The sequence below is a fragment of the Procambarus clarkii genome, chromosome 94 (genome assembly GCF_040958095.1).
Source record: "Procambarus clarkii isolate CNS0578487 chromosome 94, FALCON_Pclarkii_2.0, whole genome shotgun sequence".
Taxonomy (NCBI): Eukaryota; Metazoa; Arthropoda; class Malacostraca; order Decapoda; family Cambaridae; genus Procambarus; species Procambarus clarkii.
In genome coordinates, this window is record NC_091243.1 from 10,352,022 (window position 1) to 10,375,820 (window position 23,799).

Sequence of the window (23,799 nt, forward strand, 5' to 3'; positions counted from 1 at the left end):
ACACAAGTAAATCTGACAAAACTGCTTATTCTGTTTCATCAGACTAGATATAGTCCTCTTCAAGTGTTGCCCTATACTTTGTACAGACCAAACTCTCTACTTCATGAACTGCTGGCATTTAGTCCTGTTCCCCACCACAACCTGTGTGCTATTCACATACTGTACTATCCCACCTTCCTCGCATACATACTCACCATACTCGGCAGATTCTCTGAACCCTCTCGCATCATCCTGCCCTTAAACTTACTAACACTCGTATCCATCACCAAACTTTGTTAAACATGACCAAACCATCAGAGTACTCTCTCCTCAACCTTATGATTTACTATCACTACATCTTTGCAACACATAAGAAATTCTCTAGCACCACACAGTCATCTCAAATTCTCTATGTATACTGTTCAAATTCAAAATTTTATATCATGCTACACAAGCATTAACAGCCATACAACAGGTATGATACTGCCACCTTTATGCAACCCTTTGGCAACAACTCTTCCCACCTCAAATTTGAAATTCACACACAAGCACCACGAACTCCTTCACGAAGTCTTCCTCCTTGAAGACTTCACTGCCTTCACACCTGCTCTTAAAATATTTACTCTATTCCATTTTTCATTCACACTTCCTACTCGTCTTGCATTAACTCGCCTCACGAACCTGCTTGCCTTAGTTTCCCTCATTTATTCTTTTAATATTCCACACACAGACATATGAGCATGCCATATCCCTATGCCATTGTGGACTGGCTGTGGAAAGGAAGAGCAATTAAGAAACTGCTGCAGTGTGAGTATTGTTATCAAACTTGAAGAGTGGGTATGTAATTTATAAGTTCATGATACCAGGGGGTCATAGAAGAAGTAACGAGAGAAAATATGCAATTTTGTAGTAGTAGATCCACAACTAGTTTAAATAAAAAGTCAAGCGAACCAATCAGTTGAACAGCTTTCATCCGAGATGAATAAAGTATTTTGATAGCAGGAATGCTACCCAAAACGAGACCAGAATAAAATAGAAGGATGAATGAGGCTTGCAGAAGTAACCAAGGTGTGTTCATTCAGGAACACAATAACTTATCAATTCACCCTTTCAGTTGTTTTATCTCGAACACATTCTCATTAGTAGAACATCTCCTCGAGTTACCTCAAGCTGTTTTTAAGTTCAGTAACTTTTACAGACTGAAAAGAATATTACCCTACAGTTAAAACTGACAGATACAATATTTAATTTTAAAGCTAATGTGAACAACCTTGCTCTGTATACTACTGATATTTTCATTAAAGTGAATTCAAAAGTGTAGTAAATTAAGTAACAAGAAAAACTTTTCTAGGTACTGAAAATATTCAGTGTTTCATAGCAACTAAAAATCAACAACATTCAAGTAAAGGGGTATGCAAGTACAGTATTAATGTGTTAAATACTGTGTGAATGCAGGCAGGCAGATATTTTCCAAGAATTTAACACTAAATTTCATTGTTTAGCCAATAATGATGAATAACCTTTAACTGGTTCCACTTTATTCACAAATAAATTTCCTTCAAAATGTCTCATTCTTCCTTAATCCTTAATGCCTGTTATCTGACTACTTGAAAGGCAATATTTAATAACCAAGCTCCGACTTCCAGTATCAGTGATGCCTAATGTCCCATTTCTTGTAGTTCCCCATCACTTTAATACTCACCCATAGTTTAAACTTTTTCATAGAATGAATATAAAAATGTTTAAAACTTTCATGAACTTTTAAATGAGAATTTGTTCACACCCTCCTTATAAAAAGTTAGACATGTCTGAACAGTAACTTGAACAATGTAAAATTTGAGAAAGCTGTAGGGGAAAACAATGAACACGCCTATTAAGAGTGAATAACGAATGTGAACATTGTTCATTATACTGTACTACATTATGTTTATCTTCTACAAACAATACCAAATCAAATTTAATCAGTTCCTCATGTTGTCTTCTTTGATGCCCAAGTCTTCCAAAATCAATAAGAGAGCTGTTAGCCACTTGTGATATGTGACTTTTTATGTATGGCCACAATGACAGTTATAGGGAGTACAGTACATACTGTATTTTGATCACATTCCCATTTCTCACCTGAAGTCTGGCTTCATTTTATTTTTCTTGAGCAACTTCATTACCCAAAACTAAAGGATTAAGAATGAATGTTATTACTCATGCCATTCATATATACTGTGTATTTTTTTCCACATTGTTTATTTTCAGAAAAAATGCTAGGCAAAATACAATAATATTATATACAATAAAAGTATTTTAAGCAAACAATTCCAGTTAATATATTAGAAAATATAACATTTCTGTACAAACAAAATCAGTTAACTACCTTATACTGAATTTGAAAACTATAAATATATGCCTCTCTGCATGCCTGTGAGAAACCATTCCTTGTTAGTGATGGATCAACATGTCATTACAGTTGATTTGAATGTTAGCTTAAGCTCAAGAGGTTAATAATGTGTACAAAAATAGTATTACTTTAAAGAATTCCTACCTTGGTGAGGTCGGGGATATCACCTTTGTCTATGCCTACACTCTACAGACGGCCAGGTGCAAAAGAGGAGATGGTTAATAATACATATATATAGCAAAACACCAGTTCTGAGCTATTGATGAATGAAAATACTGTACCATTAAGAAAACTTTAAAGATATTAAGTCTTGATTAAACACCAATTCAATTTTGTAGAACCAGCAATTCTTTAAAACTTAGTGTCAACATACTTCGTGGAAATACAATTACCGACTTCATAATGTTATTTTACCAACTTCCAGCAGCAAAAGGAATGCTACACTATACATTTTGTTGGCCAAAGAAAATATACATTGAGTAATTCTGTAAGAAATGCACGATTGCACTAATTATGCATGTATCTCATCTCATCTATGGCTCATAACAGGCTTGTCAGGTCACTTTTAAACTGCAAAACCACCTGTGCTCTTACTCAAGAAAAACTATGCCAAGGCATTGGCTGGAATTTACTGATAATGTACATGTTCAGGCCTTTCACAAACAGCATTAGTTTCCTAATTGGTGTTTTTGTTTTTTTTGGGTAAGAGCACCAAAAATAAATGCTAAATAAAGGGACATAAAACGGATAAACTGCAAGATTTTCTGCTTCTGAATCTCTCAATATTGTCATACCTGCTTGAGATCAGGAATTTCAGACTTGTCCATTCCAACTGCCTATGGAAGGACAGGTACATTAGATAGAAGATTTATTAAATCTTTATGCCAAATAATCTACCTATCATATTTATTACCAGAGTAGGAAAAAATAATGAAAAGATTGATTAATGAATTTTAATAAACTTTCTTTAAAAAATTATCTTTAGTTCTTCTCTGTGAATCTCAGCCAATTCTCCAGGTTTAGTGCACACTTATATTTAGAGAGACCTTACCTCAGCAACTTTGAGGAATTCTGCTACACGATCCATTCGTATAAGGAATTTCTTATAACAATCTAAAGCATCTCTAGCCTGTCAAAGAAAAAATAGTAATATTTACATTTTCAAAGTATAATAAGATAAAATACCAAAAAAGTGCTAATGGGGCAATTAATATTAATGACATATCTACTGCCTATACCTTCATAAAAAAATATAGTACAATCCATTCACCTGGGCTGTATGGGTCTTGAACCGCAGACTCCATGTGTGCGAGGTTGTAGCACTATCAACTAGGCTATGAGCAGTCTAAAAAGGAAAGTTTTCAGAAGTAGCATCCTGCTGCATACTGATATTTTCAACTTTCCCCGACTACTACTGAAGCCCAGAGGAACCCCACATGCATGGGGGTCCGCGGTTCGAGACCCAAACAGTCCAGGTGAATGGAATGTTTATTGCCACGGAAGTGTAGATGGCAATTTATAAAGTACAATGTTGTGAAACATGATATGATATGATATTTTTTATATTATATATATTATATATATATATATATTATATATATATATATATATATATAATATATATATATATATATATATAATAAAATAAAGTAAATATATATGTGTACATACAAAAGAATGGGGGTGGTAGGAGAAGATAATATTAGTGTTCAGTGAGAAACCACAAGGTCTCCTCTGAATACTTTTTATTTTCTTCTCCGAGGCTATGGGTCCCCACATTGGCACCAGAGGTGGTACCCTCACAAACTTTTTTTTATTATATTATATTATATTATATATATATATATATATATATATATATATATATATATATATATATATATATATATATATATATATATATATATATATATATATATATATATATATATATATATATATATATATATATATATATATATATATATATATATATATATATATATATATATATATATATATATATATATATATATATATATATATATATATATATATATATATATATATATATATATATATATATATATGTCGTACCTAATAGCCAGAACGCACTTCTCGGCCTACTATGCAAGGCCTGATTTGCCTAATAAGCCAAGTTTTCCTTAATATATTTTCTCTAACTTTTTTCTTATGAAATGATAAAGCTACCCATTACATTACGAATGAGGTCAATTTTTTTTTATTGGAGTTAAAATTAACGTAGATATATGACCGAACCTAACCAACCCTACCTAACCTAACCTAACCTATCTTTATAGGTTAGGTTTGGTTAGGTAGCCGAAAAAGTTAGGTTAGGTTAGGTTAGGTAGACGAAAAACAATTAATTCATGAAAACTTGGCTTATTAGGCAAATCTGGCCTTGCATAGTAGGCATAGAAGTGAGTTCTGGCTACTAGGTACGACATATTATATATATATATATATATATATATATATATATATATATATATATATATATATATATATATATATATATATATATATATATATATGCACGAATATTAAATATCGATACAGCTACGAATAAATTAACAAAATCATTTATAATTGCTGTTTTCAACAAGAACTTTCATTACCATACGAATTACACATTATTAAAATTAGAGTTGTGAGATAAACACTGTAGCTTGAAATATGAGAATAACTTGGCACACTTGCAAATACAAAGGATAATTTTAAGTAATAGCTTATTGACAATCACAAAGTAACCTGACTCGGTATGAAAAGTCTCAGTTCACCTCGTTAAACTTTTAGTACTGGTTGTAGAGGGAGAGGGGGGGGGTTCTATCACTTTGCTAAATATTTAAAACATTACAATGAAAGTGTTTGCAAATGATAGTACTGTACCATGAAAGAAAAACAGATGAAACCGATATATCAGTACTTATGAATTCTAAGACTTCATTCAAGTAATACAGTACTTCTTAACTTATTTGTGAGCTAGAAAAGAAAACATAATCTGGTCTATCTTCACAACTCACCTGCTTCTTATTCATCTCAAAGTACTTCTCCAAAAGATTGATGATACCATCATTATAGCAGGCAAATAGACGAATCAGATCTCGAAAAAGAAGCATAAAACCAGAGTTGATGACACCGTTTGTCAACTCATTAGCAGTACAGTCAAAGTCTAGAAGAGCATCAACCTGGGCCTGCAACACTGGCAAGGTCTTCAGCAACTGGTCTGTTGGCATTGTCCGTAATGTTCCATCCTCCTTGCTATCAATATGAAAAATTAGAAAAGGTAAGTAAATTTGTTCAAAGTGTAACAAAGCACAAGCACAGAAGTGCACACATGTGCATGAACACACATATAATGTAGTAAACAACTGTTTCGGACCTCTACCTGTATATAGTATTCATCCATTACTCTGACATACTTAATACTTTCGCTGCGGGTGTCATAAAACCAAAATACGGAGTATGCCCGATGACACAAACGGCGTCAATAATTTTTTCTAAATTTGTAGAAACTCCATTGTCTGAATACTATTGAAGTTTTTTTTAAATGCATGCCAACTTCTGCCAATTCTCTGCATACCCCACGTGACATCCTGACCCCGCCGTGTGGGCGCCTACCTTGTGACCTTGCTCGTGACCTCACTTGTGACAGCTGCGACCTCTTAGAGTCTAAAAAGTTTCCCCCCTTATGGTTATTTTATCTCAGGTATTTGTTGTTACCGGCTTTTATAAACACTGCAAATTGACTACCAAATGGATACTGATCAAGAACAGAGCCAATCCATAACGAAAGCATTGACAGAAACACGTATGAGGGAAAAGTTAGAGTTTTCGTCGAAAGTACTGTACTGTATAGAAAAGCGATACTTATGTTCTTATACGCAAATATTCCTTTCCAGCATTCTATTGCGAACAATTTGATACCAAATTGAACAACGTAGCACAATAATTGAGGTCAGAAAGCTGAAAAAAGTATAAACGTGTGTGGCGGCGAGCTCTCAGGCTACCTTGAGCTGGGCGGCGGGTCGCCCACTGGAGCAGCGAAAGTGTTGACAAGTAAAAGACAAAGGTGAATTTAAAAGTAGAACAGTTTAGGAAGTTTTCCAGTTACAACATTTACTGACAATAATAACAATAAATATGTAACCTACATTTAATAACAATAAATATAGCCAAAATTTGCCCTCATGAACATCAGTACTGTGGCTTTGCTTATCTCTAAAAACAAATTTCAAGCCAAAATGAATTTATTTCCTCTTCAATATTACACAAGTGGTTTACAGAATCAAAATTTATTTCAAACGAACAAATATTCATTACAACTGTAAATTTTAATAATGATTAACTGAAGTACGAAACAAAAACAAATTGTTCATAATAGCCTTAAGAGTCTAAAATCCTCTACCTATTCAATGTCCAACTAAATTGGATGGAATAAACACACATGATCATTGTGTGAAATATGGTTTAAGAGGCCATGATAACCTTTTATGTCTAGGGAGGACTCTCAGTGATCTAGATCAAATTACTGTGCGGTCTGTGGCAGAGTTATTTATATATAAATGCCACATTACTGAAACTATTTATATCTATGAATAGCCACAATTTCTTACTCCCTCTTAGGAGCCCCTCATCAAAAGGTGGTTAGAGCAGATGTTCGTCCAGGAGCCTCAATTACCCTTCAAACATTCACAGTCAAGTTCTACCAATCCCTCCCTCCCATCCCAACCATTCTTACACATGTTATTCCACTCTTCTTTTTCAATACAGTACACAGTCATCTGCTTCTACCGTATAATCCCTATATTTCACCCTTGTATACTTAGTTAAATCATTCTCAGGCATGTTAGCAACATTAGTGTACTGTGCTTCACTCACTCCACAACTACATTTCATTCCTTCTACACATCTTATACTTCCTCACTGTTATACTGTACCATTCCAGTTACACCAGCTGCTTTTCTCAAAAAGAACACACTTTCCACTGCTTGTACTCTTGCGCATTCTACCCCTTTTTCAAATCAAAAGTGTCACTATGGTATGACAGAGCTGGAATTAATATACTCTCAAACCTTTTATTACACTATTGGCCTCTATCACTTCTCCCACTCATTATCCTCCCTTATTACACCTGCTATATTTGCATATTAATCTGTCATTTCTCCCATGTACTAAAAACTTGTTACCTCTTCAATTTTCGAGTAGCACACTAAAGACATAATGTACTTGTAAAATGCTAAAATATTAGTGGAAATAAAGAATCTTAAAAGTATAATCTCCCAAATCCAGATCAATGTAATTAAATCCTAAAAATATAGCATGACCTCGCTGACCCAGACTGAGCTAGACTTCTGTGTCCAGGGAAAAATTATAATCCAAATAATCGTAGTTGGGGCATCCTTCCCAACCAGCACTGTAACAATCTTTCCCCAAAAATTTTATCCATTTTTACTTTAAGCATGATATTTTTCCAATTTCACATTACAGTAGTTATGGCAAGATCATTCAAATGGAATTATTTTGTAAAGACAAATCGCTAAAAAAATTTGTTTACTTGTATGGCTCACTTTTGTCATATATGACACAAATTTATTGTCCTTTATAGCTCATGGCCATGCCATGACAAAATGTATTTATGATATTTCTTACTTTATAAAGATGTGGAATGGTTAAAGTTCTTTTGAATCTCTTATTATCCTTCATGTAAAATTTTGCGTGCATAATTGACTGTGGAAATAACGAAGTAATTATTAAGGGAGGCAATGGTTATCAGCTATTCACTAAACCACACTTCTTTCCTCATGCCATGAAGACAGTACTGTATATGCAAAACATCTGCATATAAATGTAATATTTACATGTTATGATTCATGTTATGTATTTTCTCTCTACGCTTTTAGATTAATGAGAATGCAATAGCGCTTTTCCCAGAATCTTAGTAAACATTAATTAGCAATTGATATGAATGCAGATTTATTTATTTCTCTGGCATTAGAGAACCATGCATTTATGATAATTCTAAGATACAGTAACCCCTTTGTAAGGAAGCAAAACATGATAAATGTGAAGAGATTGGAGGATTCAAGATTCACCTCGTGTAATCATGTAATCCACAAAAAAGATTATCAAACTATTTACAGTACTTAAGACATCACTAATTTACCTACCCACGCTTAACTTTGCAGAAATCAAAAGCCACACTCCTGTATGAAATGGCTTTTTCGTTGATATATTTGGCATACCGCCGAATAAATGTTGACATGTCATAACCTATAGAGATGGGAAAACAAAGTATTTTATACAATGCAAATTGTATATACTATAATGTACTATATAGATACACAAAATTTCAAGTACAGTACACAATTAAAGAAATTCAATGAAAGATATCTTAAATACAATAAGAGGACAGTAAAATAATTATATATTTACAGTATACAATAAAAATACAGTTCATAAATGAATGACATGAGAAAACTAAAATTGTAGTCAGTCAAAACCACTTTCATATCCAATTATTCTTGCCATAATTCATCAGCCATTCTGTTTTCCATTATCTTACTTATTCACTTATTCTCCTCCCATTTCTAGCCCAATTTCTCTCTTCACATTTTCCTTTTAGATACTATAAATCCCAATATTTCCTCCTCCATTCGTTTCCACACTCGCATTGTCACCCATGCATCAGTCCATCCTCACTGGTACTAGTTCAATGTCTACCCAAGAGGCTGAACTAATCATCTCCCACACACACTAGATAGTTTTTGTAAGCTCCCCTTGCAAAACCTTCAAAATATACCTACCTCATCATTAGTGTACTTCTCGTACCATTTCATTCCTAACAACTGATTGGAACTAAATAATAGTCAAGCTTCCCAACTAATAGTTCAACAATTTTCCATCATCAATTTTAGCCCATCAATTTTTAACTTTGATTTCACTCCCTACTTTTTCAAATTTAATCATCTCATTCAGATCAGATCTCAAGTGTTATATTAACAAAATAAGAAAAAATGCATAAAATTAAAGACTAACATTGTCAAATTACAACTTTCCATCCACACTAATGAATTAACAGCAAATAGTGAAAAGAATAACAAACCAAAAGCATGATACACTTCCTTAATAAGCAACTGTCACAGTATACAAACAGCTTCAACAAATTAATGTGTTAGTTACCAATACTATTAACAAAGACTAGACAATTCTCAAAATTGAATTACTGTACTGTACGAGGAAATGAATTATGCCATCACTTCAAAAGCACATTTACTGTACAATCTATTATCTTACAATATCATATAGGAGAGGGAGAGGGGGGGGGGGAAGAAAGAGAGAGGGGGAGAAGGAGGGAGAGGGGGGGAGGAGGAGGGAGAGAGAGAGAGAGAGAGAGGGGGGGAGGAGGAGGGAGAGAGAGAGGGGGGGAGGAGGAGGGAGGGAGAGAGAGAGAGAGAGAGGGGGGGGGGGGGGGAAGAGGAGGGGGATGTATTTGATACCAAATTTCAGCTGGAAAGGCTTTGAGATTACGGAATTTTTTGCCTTCAATCTGGGGTGCATCAAGTATTCTCCAGTATTTCTAAACATCAGTACACATTGGCATGGAGGGTAAACAATTCTTACACTATGCTGGTGCAGAATGTTGACCTGCCCTGAATGCACAAGATTCTGACCAGTGGTCAATAGAGTTTTCCTTGTCTTGGGAAGGAACAGAACGAGAGCTCAGGAAGGAATTTTGCCAATAGTCATAAAGCATGGCTACAGGATTTAACCATTTTTCAATGTATTAAGTAAACTTCAACAGCACCCAATCAACAGCAGTACATTTATATTAGCTAAATTTTTACCTACAGCTGTACAAAATTATATTTTTTTATATTTATGCATTATCTGAGTTGATAGTATAGAAGCCAGCAGCGAAGGCTGAACAAGAATATATAAAATGCAAAGCTGAAATTGGATTGGTTACACAGATACAGGGAAAATAATAGAGATGCTAGAAGTAAAAAGAGCAGGGAAAATGAAAATATTAAACCCATACCAGAAATATGCGAGGGAGAATGATATGTCAAGGAGTGATTAGGAATCATTTTTAAGGACAAAGGAATAATGGCCAACATTTATCAAATGTTGGCCAATTCCAAAAAAAATGTATCATTATTGAGATGGCAGATTATTGCAAGTCCTGTTCTTATAGTTTTACAGTACAGTGCACATGTCTCTACTAATCACTGACCAAGACATAATAAATGAATAATCAATCATAACTGAAGGAAGTTTAAAATGGAGAACAATTATTAGATAAGAGTTATAAAGTTCGAGGAATGAACAATAAACCAGCAGCGTGAGGTAAAGAACCAGATGCAGTTTGTTTATATCACTGTTATATTAAGCCATTAAAGTAACTAGAACTATAAAGTGCACCAATTGCTCTAATCAAAATCAAATTTAACCACTATTGGTCTGGAGTGATTGTGCTGACTTAAATATTATTGCCCATCTTGCTCATTAAAGAACTGGAAGCCCATTAACCTAACTAAATCCATTATCAAACGATGAGAATATTTTCAGCACAGGTACATTTGAATTTTCTTAAAATGCAAATTTACTTAGTCTGCTGAAAGTGGAAGTACACAAATATGTACAGTAGTTTATTTTGATTGAAAGCTTCTCAAAACACTTTTTTGTAATATAAGCTGTTGACAAAAATTATAAAATTTTGAAACTACAGTACTACGACATTAAATTTCTTCAAACGAGCCACTAATATTGATTTTTATATAATAAAGTAACTTGGTAATTACACTTCAAACAGACTTTGAGGTTTATGCTTCCAGCACTCCAGTAAGCACACTACTACTACTTACTACCACCACCACCACCCACACTACTAAAACCTCAATACCAGCAAAATTAATACTGTAATTCTAGTGTGACTGCCAACTACTGATACCCTTAACACCATGTATAATTATCATTTACTTACTTAACTGGGGATGACCTGATGAATACAAAATATAGTCTTTTAATATCAGTTCAAATGTTTCATGTACATCATTATTATTAAAAAAACAAACTTAAAAATCTAGGTGTTACCACCATGCTTATCAAACAATTAACAGGTGTCTAGCGTAACATCTTTAATATTATAAAAGCCTCAACAGGCTATACTAAAATGCATTAAGATACAAAGTGAAATAGTCATACTGTATAGACTGTACAGACAATAGTTAAATTGAAAGAAAATTTACTTTAATTGTCTGACTTCTGTTTACTACCAAGTCTGATTCCAGTTCAATGGTTAACTATACTGTTCACCCAAAATAAGAACACCTACATCATGTAATATACTGACATTTATTGAATAAAGAACAAATATACATTAGAATAGAAAACCAATGCATATAACCATGTATTCAACTTATTCTAATAAGGTTACTCAGAGGAGTCAGTACAAGTGTGTAAATCATGGTTTTAAAGTGAAAAAAATAAAAAAATTATGAGGAGCCATACAATATATGGAAAGATTTATGGTTAATGTTAATATTCTTTTAATATGAAACCAAAATTAAATTATTACTGTATATGCATAAAAACTAATTTAAATGCAATTAAGAAATTCAACTACACCACAATTATTAATGTGTAGGATGGGGAGGCCGAAAGTTATCTGTACATTCAGACCAATGTACATCTTGTCTCGCGTCTTAATTTCTTATGAGATAATTATAATACTAAAAATTTTCACACAACAGGAGGGTCCTGTGGTGCAGTTGGGTCACAGATGAAAGGTCTGAGGCTTAAATTTTCAAGGCAGAAGAGAACCTGCTTGACCTGCTCGATGGGGTTCTGGGAGTTCTACTCCAAGCCTAGCCCAAGGCCACGCTCGACTTGTGAGAGCTTGGTCCAACAGGCTGTTGGTTGGAGCAGCCCGCAGGCCCACATATATCCCACAGCCTGCATATCCTGCACTTCTTGCAGAAAACTAACTAGTTTTCTCTTTAAGATGTCCAACGCTGTTCCGGCAATATTTCTTATACTCGCTGGGAGGATGTTGAACAACCGTGGACCTCTGATGTTTATACCATGTTCTCTGATTGTGCTTATGGCACTCCTGCTCTTCACTGGTTCTATTTTGCATTTTCTTCCACATCATTCACTCCAGTATGTTGTTATTTTACTGTGTAGATTTTGGACCTGGCCCTCCAATATTTTCCACGTGTATATTATTTTATCTCCCTCTCTTCGGCTTTCTAGCGAGTACATTTGGTCCAAGTGTTTGGACAATGTTTTCTTTTACTTGATGCATGTTTGACTAGCAATAATAGTTATGCCAGGTACCCCAGATTTATGCAATTGTTGTGGGTTTATCCTATGGAAGATCAGTGCAGTAGTTGGACTAGGGGGGAACCATAACCGAGCAATATGCATCACCACCACTCAAATTTTCAGCTTCTATAAAGCTATTTTACAGACCCTAAGCACTACAAACTAGGTAACTGTTTGTAACTGTAACCCTATACACTGTATACACACCCTATACACTGTATACACACCCTATACACTGTATACACACCCTATACACTGGTAACTGTAACCCTATACACTATGTACTTGTCAATTGGTTATAACTTGCTTTACTCAAGATAAAATAGGGTACCTATACAATGACAATTCTCTACCGTACTAACATGAAGCAGATATACTAGAATACGTTCCTTAAAATGTACTACTCGAATGATATGCTTAAAGATTACACTATTTAAACTAGAGTAGTTTTTCAAAACTAGAGATTTAGCATATCAATGCTAGAAAATATATTGGCTAAAAACAGTACTGTACAGTACTGTAAATACAATACTGTAGCAGTATGGAAATATTAAAAGCTTAGAAATCCTTTTGATCAACACTAAATTTAGACTACTACAAATGCTCTCAACTGTGTAATAACCTAAGCATAATTATCTAAATGTAGTTACAGAATGAGTGTGTGTGTGTCCCATCTTTCTTATATATTGTCATGTAACACTGATACAACGGATGGTTTTGGCAGTCACCATCACTTCACTTAAATTGTTCCAATCATCTACCCCCTCTGTTTGCTACAGAGAACTTGCATATGTTTTTAGGCACCTTTGTCCTCTTAACGTTTGTCTTCTTAACCTAATCTTTGGCATCTTCAGTTATTGAAGTTGCAGGCTAAAAAAAAAAAAAAATCCTGTCAACTATCTATTCCTGTCTTTATTTCGAATTTAGTGATCCTGTCACCTCTTTTCTTACCATCTTCAAGCTGTGGGATATTTAATGCCTCTAAGCCACTCTTTGTAGCTCATTTTTTTAGTTCTGGAAGCCATTTAGTAGCACATCTTTGCATCCTTTTTAGTTTATTGATGTGATTCTAAAGATAAATCATTACTCAATAGCTGCATATTCCAATTTTGGTCTCATAAATGTTGTGAACAATTTCTTTAGTATTTCACCATCCATACATTTAAGAGCAATGATAAAGTTTCAGTCATGAGAAGTCTGCCTGTCACCCATCCAGAATGTTCCTTCAGAGGCACCTAGTACCCAAGGTGAATGAAATGTTACACCCGCGGTAGTGTGGTATACACTTTACATGACTTAGGGCATGGTATTCCTAATCATTCAGTGCCTGAGTGCCCACGAAGATGCGCAATTCCCATCTGGGAAGCGGTTAGTTCCCTTGGAAACCTTTTCTAAGGCTAGCCCATAGTGCAGTCAGTAAAACATCCTGCCACCCACGTCGGAAGATGGGTGGTCAAGGTACCCAGTGCCCAAGGTGAATGAAATGTCACATCCACAGAGTGGCATAAAACTGATAAGAAAGATATGTAACAATATTTTCCATACATTTGAAAAATAAATGTTTTTCTTTTGACACCAGTCAGGGTGACAATTTTCAAAATAGCAGCACTTTGATGGTTAAGAATACTGAGTTTTGTATCAAGTATTGTACTGTACTGTACTGTACTTTACATCTTCATGATACATGAACTCAACTGACAAAACATTATTATTTATGCAATGATTACTAATTTTTTTGCTATGAATTCTTGGGTTCAAATTAACATGACAGCAATTCAAAGTTGGATTCTATCAAGAAAAAAAAGTTTATACTTCACAGAAGGGAAAGATACACATATGCAATCATGTAAATGTGAAGAAAACCAGCAAAATAAACTAAACACTTACTTTGACCTTTGATGAATTCAATCACGATGCAGCACGCATTATTGAAGAGGGTTAGAAGATTGGTCGGGGGGAAAAAAAAAAGCATAAGACAATTACAATGGGAGAGTGAATATTAGACATTATTAAAAATGAAGACAGAATGGAAAGAGGAGAATGAGGAGAAAATGCTAGGAGAAAGCAGTAGCACAACTAGATATGGTACAATCATATGAGGACATTCAAAAGAAATTTCCCCAAATCAAAATGCCAGCAAATATCAATATAGAACTAGCCTTATGAAATTGTATACATAAATACAAATTATAATTTGCAAGAATTAAAGTATTGTACTGTAATTCTTGAAAAATCACAAGAGGCCTATAAGGCAGAAAATTTACACGGTATGTGGCATTACTCTCAACCATTTACAGTGTGGTAAAACTCACAAGACAATATTTTTTCACTAACAAATTGAGGAAGGTACATATTTTTATTACTGTACCCCTATGCCAGGCACATCTCAATATAAATACGAAATACTCAAAAATGCAAACTCTATGCATTTTATAAGATGAATTCTTATATCCTGTTATCTTCTCCCACACTGTATGCATACTGTTTGTGTTGCAATATTCATCTGAATGTGCATGGAGAAATTGAAGGGGAGAGGGATGTGTTTGTGCATGGGCGGGCGAGTCATTGTCTGGGGAATATATGTGTGGACGGCCAGATGGAGAATGAATGAATATGTATGGGTGCTGCTTGAACGACTGCTAAAAGCACTGTTCAGTTTAATACAGTACAGTGATAGACAAACAAGGCAACATACAGAAGGCTGCTGTTGTATAAAATGAAAGTTTCTAGAATCGTAGAACACACTTTCTGACTTAAAAGATAGAATTTGGTACTATTCACTTTAAAAAAACGTCTTATACAAAACAAAAATCCTAGGCCTAGAATTGCACATATACAGTATATACTGTAATCTATTAGGCCCTCAGATTTTGTGTATTAGGCCTAGGATGGTTAGGTTAGGTTTTATTAGCAATACAAAACCTTTTCTGGTTTGTCCAAATTCAATGGTACCAAATTCTACTAATTGTCCGTTACGTCAATATATGTACGATGAGCCACATTCTTACAAAACGTATTATCTAAAGAAGTGGGTTGTATCCCCCCCCCTCCCATGTACCTTTACGGTTAATTTGTATAGGATGGACTCTGAATTTTCCATTAGTACAACTCTACACAAGATGAGGGTCAACAATACTAGTTTCATGAAGTGCCTCTAGCATGGTATCTCTTGATAAAAAATAATTACCCACATTTGTTTTATTGTACAGGAGTGTGAAGCTTATTGAGCTCTTAACCTTTTGTCTGCAACATTAACTTTTTTGGACCTATCCCTTCCAAGGGTCAAAATGCAAGAACAAATTCACATACCAAGTAAGAGTAAACCCCTACTCTTTCCAGCTATGCCATAAAATATATATATATATATATTTTTTTTTTTTAGTCTACTGTACTTTGACAGAAAATATGATCCCCAAAGTAAAACCCTTAGGTATGTGTATTCCAAGGACAATCATTATACATACCATCATTAATCATAAATTTTTGTTTGCCACCCCCCCCCCCCTCTCTCTCTCTTCTCACCCAACAAAAAAGAAAAAACAAACTTTTTTAACATTTCTAACACTCATCTCTCCATATAAATATTATATTATATATATATATATATATATATATATATATATATATATATATATATATATATATATATATATATATATATATATATATATATATATATATATATATATATATATATATATATAATATATTATATAAATATATATATATATAATATATTATATAAATATATATATATATATTATATATATATATATATATATATATTATATATATATATATATAATTATTTATATATATATATTATATATATATAACCCATATATACACACACACACACACACACCACGAATATCGCTACAAATTTTGTCAAAGGATTTAGTAAAACCAGCTTAACACATACAACCCATCGAGTAACAGTCAACAAATTAATATCTGGATCATCCACCATGAAAATCTCAATCCCCAAGGGTACTGTAGGATACTCCAGTACTTTCCCACATCCTCATACCAGACAGACAAGGAAACAACCGATGGTAATGTATCGTCCTTTGCAGATGACATCAGGATTGTTATGAGACTAGAGCAATATAGACAACAAACCTCCAAACTAATGTAAATCAGGTCTTTTAACAGGCCACAGAAAATAATATGATTAATGAAGATTGGTTTTTCCATAGTACCAGAGCTGGAACCCAAGTATAAAAATAGAAACCACATACAGCAGAGTCTAATCACACTACAGAACTAAAAGTCAACATAAGATTTTGGGAGTAATCATGGCAGAAGATCTTTTAAAGGAAAAGGTAGTTGTCACAACTGCATGAAAATTGACATGTTGCCCAACAAGAATTTTTGTTTATTAGTGAATGTTATATCTTCAACCTTTTCGCTGTGGCCCCCTCAGGACACTTTCAAACTCAAAGTATATAAAAAAAAGTATATTTGTTTCATAATTATTACATTTATAGCACGAACACCTTGCTTCCCCCCCCACCCCCATCTCCTGACAAAAAACTTGCTACACAAAAAATTCTGGCACCTCAGTAGAAAACAAAGTGGTGTAAGAAAACAATGTCCATACTTAATAAGAGGGCTGACGAAAAGTCCATAATGACCGCAACAAAGAGATGCTCAGCCAAACCCAAACAAAAGGTTCAAATATTATCCAGCACGAGACGATCGGTAAAATGGTAAGCTGATCCCCCCCCCCACCAAAAAAAAACGAGTTTGCCAAAAAAATTAATTTGATGTGACCAATATGCAAATTACAAGTATCCTGCCTGGAACTCACAGAAAGAGCCTAAGTCAGAGAACACAGTACAAAAATCCCATTCGGACTAAAGTACATATAACAAGAATTAAGAAAACTGCAGAAGGCCTTGTGCTCCACACGAGGCAACTTATATTTACATCGACCCATACTCACGGTCTGTAATGAAACCTCACATACTAAAAGTAGCAATAAGCAAAAGGCAGGCATAGACTGCCAAGCAGTAGTAGTTCTAGCACAGCTCGTCAAGTAAAGTTTCCCTCATGTCAGCCTCAACAATGCACTGTCTCCAGTGTGATCAGACTGTACATGCTGTATCCTGACACTCACCATACAAACTCTGCCTTGAGCCTGGCCATACTGCCTGTAGTGTTTTAATGCCGTCTGATCTTTAGGTTACCTCGAGATGATTTTGAAGCTTAGCGTCCTTGTGGCCCGGGTCCTCGACAAAGCCTACTCATTGTTGGAATGGTCAACCAGACTGTTGGATGCGGCTTCTCGAAGCCTGACGTACAAGTCACAGCCTAGTTGATCAGGTATCCTTTGGAGGTGCTTATCAATTTCTCTCGAACACTGAGGGGTCCGCCAGTTATGCGCCTTACACGTAGTGGGAGCATGTTGAACAGTCCCGGGTCTCTGATGTTGACAGTTCTCTCTCAAAGTGCCTAATGCACCTCTGCTTTTCAATGGGATGCACCTCTACTTTTCAACAGAGTATGTCTTGCCATACTCTAATCTATAACCTATATCAAACACACAGTGTCAAATACATGTGTGCTTACTGTCCTGTCAGGGTACTGTGAAGTGCCTAGACCACCTTTGTACGTAGTCTAATTGTCTATGCAATAAGCTCAAATTACAAATAAAATTTTGTAAAATCCACAAAGAGATGGTAGCCCCCACAAATAAATGCCACATCAGAATGGTTAAACCAAAAAAGTAATATAAAACTTGTAACTGCAAAACACACAAGAAATAAAAACTAATTAGAAGCTTTAATTTAAATCAAGAGTTTACTCGAAAGTGACTCGAGGCATTCTAAAAATGCATATACTGTACTGTAGACCAAATCAATAAATTATACTGAAACTTTTTTTTTAAGAAAATATATACTGTACTGTAAATTGCAAATAGAAAACATATTACAAATACAATACCTATTTAAGTCCACATGATTTAAGGCGAGACCCAGAGCTGGAATGAGCATTGAGTAAACTCGGTGACTGAACACTTGACAAAGAGATTCAAATACCTGTAAATAAAAAAATATTTATTAACATAATTACAATAGAAAGAATGTACTAAATCTAATAAAATTATTTTAGATTTAGTCAATTCTGTCTATTGTAATCTTGCATTATATATATATTTTTGGTTTGAATCTCCCTGTCGAGTCTTTTGTCACTCACCGAGTTAACTCATCATTTCAGCTGTGGCCTTGTCTTAAATCTTGTGGCTGATATGTGAAATCACACACGAGAGGTTTTCCCTTAATTCACATCGAGGATAGCAAGGGTAACTACTGTATTCTCCCCCAAATGTTTTTTTTTTCATACATTTTATGAGGGGGTTTCTTAACACAAATGATAATACAATTTTACACGTTTACACACTTCATTCAAATACAAAGTATTTTCTAGTATAAAATTTAATAAAATGTAATCAACATTTGTACTAGCCTCTGATACAGGAGTTGAAGTACTGCATATTTTTCTCTCATTTTCAGACCAAGCACAATAATGAACTATGAACTTGCTCATATACCAGAATCAGCAAGTAGCAATCAGTAACAAACAGTGCTAATAACACTACCCAACTTCTTAGTCTGTTCTCACTTCCCAGCCATGATTTCAATGTAAATTTAGCATTTTTTCCATATTAATATACCCTCTTTTCCTCTAATCTAGCAATGTCATGTCAGCAATAGTCTACTGTAACTAGACAATTTCTGACATCTTTTACACTAAAAAATCAACCAGAGATAAATTATGAAAACCGAATGAGCAGCTAAAGATTGATCACACTAGCACAAAAATGCACATAATCAGGACAGGTCCAGTGTGGTAGGATTGAGCTAGCCATAGAGCTCAACTCAACAATACCAATAAGCCTACAGGTTGTACTAATCCTCCGAGACTTGTACAGGCTAGACAGGAATTGGGACAAGAATCTGGTTCACTGAACGAAGTGAGGAGAGAATAGGAAACAAATTTAAATCGGCCAGAAAATCCAGATGAAGCAAACCCACCAATTGGAAAAAAAAAGAAATAGAACGAAGAAACCAATACAATAAACAGTTAGCATAGCTACAACTTGTTTGACCCCCACTTTATGGCAGCCCAGGCAACCTACAGTACCAATCTAACACCTGTCTTCACTGAACCATCATTATCTAACCTTAAGTGCCCTACAGCAAAGAAGGGAATGATGGGGATAGTAATGAGGGGTCAAACAGGAAAGGGGCATTTAATTAACACTATTTAAATATTTTGATTGCACAGCAAGATCACTTAATATGGTGCCAAATCATACAATTACTCATAAATCATGGTCATTCATAACAGCAGTTATAAACCAAGTGCCAAATTTGAGATATCTAATCACAAGCTTAAATCATCTATGTTTCCTTTCCAATCAAACTAAATTTTTTGGAGATTAAGCACACATACAGAAGGGGCCTCGTAGCCTGGTGGATAGCGCGCAGGACTCTTAATTCTGTGGCGCGGGTTCGATTCCCGCACGAGGCAGAAACAAATGGGCAAAGTTTCTTTCACCCTGAATGCCCCTGTTACCTAGCAGTAAATAGGTACCTGGGAGTAAGTCAGCTGTCACGGGCTGCTTCCTGGGGGTGGAGGCCTGGTCGAGGACCGGGCCGCGGGGACACTAAAGCCCCGAAATCATCAAGATAACCTCAAGATAACCACATCATGAATAGACTGAGGTTCTTCCCTGCAGTACTCAAACTACAAAAATCAGTGATCATCATCAAGCTTCAGCTTTATTATTCACTGTACATCATATTTATTTATTTCTCAAACAAGGTCAACAATCTTGCAAACTTAAAATTTCCTTCAATTACTCCCCCTCCTGCCCACCCTAAATCCTATACAGTACTGTATATGCCTAAGTAGGCCTTTAATATGCCAGCAAGTTTTGCAATGAATTATGAAGAATTTTGGTAATAAACATTTCATAGTTAAACTCAATGTAAAATTATAAACAAGAAACAAACATTTATACAATATACAGTACAAGTGTATATACACAAGCATGAATATGAAAAACAAAATTGTGTGTGTACTGCATGCAGTAACAATACAGTGAACCATTCAGAAAACCAATTGTCATCAGCAGAGGCAACAAACAATAAAGGTAGATCAAGTCAGGAAAGTCCATGAATTAAAAGTAAATGACTTGCCGCAAAAGAAAAAAAAAATAAGAATTACATGGTAATTTGTGAAAATAATTACAGTAGTTATCCATTTTTATTTTTAACCATAATCATCTCGATCATTTAAGATTTCCTTATGGTCCTCTGTATTATGACATGATTACATTCTTGAAAAGCTTTTGAAAAATCCCTGTATTCACCTATCACATTTAACAGTGCTGTATAATATATTAAATGACAGAACAACCCATTCAAAAGTGTAACAAATGCTTGTTTAAGGTACTATTAAATTGACTACTTTAGCTATTTGATAAGAATATGACATGTGCACTGATAATTCAAATCAAATTATTATATCAAATCTATATTAAAAATACTTTTATGACCATTTAATGAAGAGTAACCAACTTTATTAATTGTACTATTATATTCACTAATGAAGTTTTTAACCAACCATATTAATACCTGTATAGATATAATGTAATGTTTTAAATAAATCAATGGTACACTTTTTAATCAGATTATTAGTCAATTTTGTTGAGTAATTTGCCATTACTGTATTTGCCTAATGGTGTCACATTTGCATCTCTCATGATAGCAGTACAGAGTGCCTTGGTGGGCTTTCCACCACCACTCATTTTGACATCTGTTCTCTGTCGGTTCTCATAGTGTTATCTTCTGTCCTGGCCATGTGTGGATCCCCAGTTCATGCCTATACTGTTGCCCCATACCAGTCAACCTTGGTTGATCTCTTCTCAATGTCATTTAGGGGTGGATGCATCTTCACTAGGGTAAAGATTATGAACAACAACTCTGAGAACCTTCATGATCTTCGGAGTGTGCATCTTTATTGTCTCACTTTTCCTCTTTTTTCCCCCCTCTTGGCTGAGGATTCTTCTGAGGGAGCTTTTCAACTTGCTCTTGCTTCTGGCTGTAGGATTGGGAAGCTTCATGTTCTTCAATGGAAGTGTGGTTTTATTTCTTTGAGCCAAGGGCCCCCCCCCCCCCCCCGTTTCTTTGACTGTTGCCGTCTTTGCTTTTACCAAGAATGAGACTTGTCTTATATCGGAACCCTTCAGTCATTAATCTGCTTGATGGGGTTCTGGGAGTTGTTCTACTCCCCAAGCTTGGCCCCAGGCCAGGCTTGACTTGCGAGAGAATGGTCCACCAGGCAGTTGCTTGGAGCGACCCGCAGGCCCACATATCCACCACAGCCCGGTTGGTCTGGCACTGATGCTTGGTTTGTCCCCCACCTTGGGTGCATCATGCATTGTCCTATGCCTGTGGTGTGTCATTATTTGTGCATTAATGTTCTTGGGTTCAGGTCCTTTTCTCAACCCTGTGTGTAAAGTTACCTGTTCCAAGATTTGCCTTTCCTTAGTCATCCACAAGGAGTTCAGTTTAGCCAGTTGGCTGTATATCCTCACTCATGATTATATACACAGTATACACAGTAATTTTTTGTTTTGTTTTGCTTTTCAAGTTCACATCCCTTGTTTGAGTGAGCAAGATACTGGTCCTGGCTCCCAGTAGTGACAGTCTAGTTCTGGAGATTTGATGTATTAGGCAAAGGCTTGAAGATCCAGAGTCAAGCTCAGGGAGCAACTAAGGGGACTCCTTCAAAGAAACTGTAGAAAATACAGTATTATCTTCACTTACACATTTTATTACAAGGTTGTAATTACAATCGCAGATTACAGTATCTTCTCATTATCTTCACTTGTATTTAAAGGAAATATTTTTACTCATCTTGGGAGTGAAGCTTCTCTCATCTATGATCCTTTATTGCTCAAGTTGGGTCTCCCTATACAAATGAATTTGCATTTTGCATACACAATGAAGTCTTTGAATATTGCATTCAACTTTAAATACTGCACAACAAAATATTCCCTGCAATGAGGTCCAAAAATTGAAGTTCATGATTTTCATTACATTAGAAGTTACACTGCTGCACAAGAGTAATGTCAGAGCATTACCCGACAAAATAGCAACATGTAATCTACCAAGTGTACCATTCATTATCATAAACATTCCTGTATTACGAGCGCTGTAGTCACATTACTAAACACACCACCTACAGACACCACAATATTCAATTAGGTACTGTTTATGAAAAAAAATTAACAATATTTGAGAGAGAAAAAAAAAGTTACATGTGCAGGTATTTATACAATAATTATTATGAGCTGTAAACAAATTTGTCAACATATTACCTGTTTGCCTAGAGAATCGTGTATAAATCAGTTATGCAAACGTTTTTGAACAACTGTAATGAACAGTAAAACTATTAAAAATAAAATTATGATCGAGTGATTGATGGAATTGTAAAAAGCATAATTGTAAAATGCTTAACTGTTGGCATTTTACACATGCCATTTAGTTTTAATTTATGGATTGTCAAGCAGTAAAATATTAGGTGTGTCCTGACATTAACTGGGCTTGCCCACCATCCTTCCTTCCCTCCCTCTATCCTCGTCAGGTTGACCTTTAACTGACCTTGGCTAACATGGTTGAAAGCACACAATGCTCAGAGCAGTATGTATATACAGTACTGTACACACATCACATTGTATATTTACTGGCAACCATATACAGTATTAACATACAGTATACTAATTGTAAACATGTATTTGACCCTTATCTTTTTGAAATATTTGAGCAAGAACATGCTGAGAGTGTCACACTGTGACCAGTCAAGATATTCATCAAAATTGTGGAGTAAAAAATATGATTTCCTACAAAAACAAACAACTATATTTAATAGCTTGCTTTGTTCTGCAGTGTAGAATGGTTTATGATCCACAGTTTCAAACTAAAAGTTTTCTCCAAAGATGACAGCGTTTCCCAATGTGTGAAAGTAATTTCTTCTCATTTCTACATTTCTTTATCTTTTTACTTATTTAACTATCTGAAAATGCA

The 23,799-nt window shown here is 34.8% G+C and overlaps 1 protein-coding gene across 23 annotated transcripts in view; it reads right to left on the bottom strand.

Moving 5' to 3' along the window:
* Nucleotides 1-23,799, bottom strand: part of lap (phosphatidylinositol-binding clathrin assembly protein lap) — a 165,943-nt gene that overhangs the window by 49,766 nt on the left and 92,378 nt on the right. For 15 of the 23 annotated variants that reach the window (XM_069319701.1, XM_069319710.1, XM_069319697.1 and 12 more), the window contains exons 4-8: nucleotides 11,355-11,369; nucleotides 8,539-8,641; nucleotides 5,392-5,629; nucleotides 3,420-3,497; nucleotides 2,513-2,554 (exon numbers count right to left, since the gene is read on the bottom strand). In XM_069319701.1, the coding sequence (XP_069175802.1) occupies nucleotides 2,513-2,554; nucleotides 3,420-3,497; nucleotides 5,392-5,629; nucleotides 8,539-8,641; nucleotides 11,355-11,369 (476 nt within the window). Of the gene's footprint in view, nucleotides 1-2,512; nucleotides 2,555-3,162; nucleotides 3,205-3,419; nucleotides 3,498-5,391; nucleotides 5,630-8,538; nucleotides 8,642-11,354; nucleotides 11,370-14,584; nucleotides 14,685-23,799 lie in introns of those variants that run through there. The other 8 variants (XM_069319702.1, XM_045729487.2, XM_045729471.2 and 5 more) reach the window with 3 other exon arrangements.